Raw genomic sequence first — 3,204 nt, forward strand, 5'->3', positions numbered from 1 at the left:
ATATTTGATTGATTTTAGGTGATAACATAAAGAGAAAGAGAGGCAGTGTAGAGTAAGGCTGCATTCAGATACGGAGCGCTACACTCAGTAGCAACGCGCACGCGCACAGGATGCATACGCGTAAGGGAAGCAAATTAGAAGACCCACGCGTACGTGTGCATTACGCGTACGCGTGGATGTGCTTGGCACTCATTTGCAAAGAGAGTGCTACGTTGGCCTAGTGAGAATTTTTGGGCATTTTGAATTTGTGATTGAAAGTTTTGCGACCGACGCGCGCGCATACATGACGCGCACACGTCGATGGAACATCTGGGATGAAGTACGCACACGCGTGAGTGGCGTGGAAGCTTGGAATCAACATTTTGCCCTCCACGCGCACGCGCAGAGGACGTAATGTGTATGGAGCGTTCATGGCGTGAACGTCGCGCTCATTAAACGAAAGCTATCAAGGACGAATAGGCGCGATACACGCGTACGTGAGATGATGCATTTAGCGAGCAAGGATGCGCACGCGCGGTAGACGCGTACGCATGGGTGAATGAACGCTGCGCTCAGTTTCATAACACTCCATTCCCCTAGAAGCTGCAACCAAGTACCCATCTCTGACCCACTTAGTCAAAGGCCAAAAAGCCCATTCCAAGTGCTTGATGACTAAATTAGAAAGTGTATAAATAGGAGAAACTTTGATTTCATTGGGGGATTTCTTTTTACCTTCTCTTGACTTTTCATTTTGGTTCTGCTTGAGTTGTTGAGGGATTTATTATTCTGTTTTCTGTTTTCCCTTTTGTTCTTCATCTTCTGCATTTTCTTTTCTGTTTTGGTTTTACTTGAGCTCTGATGAACTAAACCCCAAATTCATTGGGGGGAGGAGCTCTGTTATAATTCCAATGAATTAATAAAATTCTTCTTCTTCTCAATTCATTTTTGTAGCATTGGATATCTTCTATTTTGATGGTGAATTATTCACTCCGGAAGTGGGTTTAATTCAGTGAATGTGGGTGTGAGCCTCGGAAGGGGAATCACCTTCATTTGAACTGAAGTTCTATCCATCACAATTTTCATTACCAACACTATTCGGGAGGAATTGAGGTTTTGAGAATTTGTGTGGCTTATAGATAAGAGAATCTGCTCTAACTCTTCTCATGACAATTATATTAAGGAATTGGCAAGATTGATTGTGATTAGAGAGATTGGATCACCAAGAAATTGGGATCCAATTAATTTCAATCCGCCATAGCTCTACTCAAATGATTGAGGAAGGAGTTGAGACTAATTGATTCGGGAAGGATTATTGTACCTCCAATCCCTAATGAATCACTTCTTTGAATTTCTCATTTTAGAGTTCTCTGATTTCCTTACATTCGGTTACAATTCCCACCACCCAAATCCTTTTATAATTCATGCAATTTAAGTTTCTTGGCAATTTAGATTCTGTAATTTATATTTCTTGCACTTTAAAATTTAGTCATTTAAGTTTCTTTCAATTTAAGTTTCAGCTCTTTTAATTTCTCGCACTTTAAGCTTCTGTCATTTAAGTTTCCTGCCCTTTGCTTTTCTGTCAATTTACCTTCTGCATTTTAATTTCTTAGCGATTTACTTTCTGTTAATCAAATTGCACCCAATTCATCAACTGTTAGCTTAATTAAATTCATCACCTAACTAAAGTTGCTTGATCCAATCAATCCTCGTGGGATCGACCTCACTCTTGTGAACTTTACTACTTGATGCGACCTGGTATACTTGCCAGTTAGCTTGTGTGGAATCGTTTTTCCCCCATCAATTCTCCCAGTGATTCCGGTGGGTAACTCATGGCCTTGAACACGTTGAATACCATATTCTCATCATGTAGCCTAAGGACCAGTTCTCCTTTTTGGACGTCGATGATGGCTCTAGTTGTTGCTAGAAATTGTCTTCCAAGAATGATTGAAGCTTTGGCCTCTTCCTCCATATCCAACACCACAAAATCTGCTGGGAAGATGAAGTCTCCCACTTTCACCAATAAGTCTTCTACTACTCCATGGGAGAATTTGAATGATCTGTCTGCTAATTGGAGAGCCATTGTTGTTGGTTTGGTTTTTTCCATCTTCATTCTGTTCATCATTCCTAAGGACATCAAATTAATGCTGGCTCCCAAATCACACAAGACCTTTTCCATAGTGATTTCTCTTATAACACAGGGGATTTGGAAGCTTCCATGGTCTTTTAGTTTCTGAGATAGCTTGTGTTGAAAGATGGCATTGCACTCCTCTGTTAACACAACTGTTTTATCATTTCTCCAGCTCCTCTTCTTTGTCATTAACTCCTTCAAAAGCTTGGCATATAGTGACATTTGCTCTAGTGCTTCAGCAAAGGAGATGTTGATTTGGAGTTTTTTGAGGATGGTCATTCTATGTTCGATATGGAGGCTCGAAGAAAGTGTTATATAAGGTTTGATAGGGTCTTTGGTTGGAGTGTTGATAAGTAAAATTTCTGTAATGATTGCAGTTTTGAGGCCTATGGTCTTGGGTTTGGCTTTGCTGGCTTCCCTACCCAAATTTTGGGTGGTTCTTCCAACCAGGGTTGTAGGTTTTAGAGTGTGGATCATAGGGTTATCTTGATGAGTTTCCAACATAATTGGCTTGTTCCCAATCTCATCCTTCCTCTGTATTCACCCCAGCTGGTGGTTGGGTATTGACTGCTGCAACCTGATTTCTCTCCATCTGCTTGGTGAGTTCTGCCAATTGGTTGGTAATCAACTTATTCTGAGCTAGCAATGCGTCCATATGGCTTAACTCCATCACTTCTCTGTTGGTGCTCCGATCTGAGGCACAGAAGTACTCATTATTAGCCATTATTTCAATAATATCTATGGCCTCTTCTATGGTTTTCTTAGTATTTAGAAAACCTTCTGAAGAGTGGTCCATGGCTTTCTTTGCTTCTCTAGAAAGGCCTTCATAGAAAATGTACAGCTGTATGATACCAAGGCATCTTAGGCTAGTTTCACTAGCCTTTTTCATTTGTTTTCATTAAGTTTCATGCACTTTCTTGAGCTATAAGCAAGTATTTGGATAATAATTTCATTCATACCTTTATTCAATTAAACATGGTTATTTATGTACTTTTTCATAAGATTTATGCAAATTTTACTTGATGTTATGAATGATGTAAACATCTTGTGATTATAGCAAAGTTTGATGCAATAGTTTATTGGATAATAGGTGGAAA

General features: G+C 39.8%; 1 protein-coding gene across 1 annotated transcript; it reads right to left on the bottom strand.

Annotated features, from left to right (window-relative positions):
• Positions 1 to 1,747: 1,747 nt before the first annotated feature.
• LOC107470230 (uncharacterized) lies at positions 1,748 to 2,386 on the bottom strand. Its single transcript, XM_016089620.1, has one exon. The coding sequence runs from the start codon at positions 2,384 to 2,386 to the stop codon at positions 1,748 to 1,750; it is 639 nt and encodes a 212-aa protein (XP_015945106.1).
• Between the last annotated feature and the right edge of the window lie 818 nt (positions 2,387 to 3,204).

This window comes from Arachis duranensis, chromosome 10, assembly GCF_000817695.3.
Source record: "Arachis duranensis cultivar V14167 chromosome 10, aradu.V14167.gnm2.J7QH, whole genome shotgun sequence".
NCBI lineage: Eukaryota > Viridiplantae > Streptophyta > Magnoliopsida > Fabales > Fabaceae > Arachis > Arachis duranensis.

What these genes read in the sequence shown, in the direction of transcription:
- LOC107470230 (XM_016089620.1), bottom strand. Translation starts at nt 2,386, where the DNA reads ATGACCATCCTCAAAAAACTCCAAATCAACATCTCCTTTGCTGAAGCA.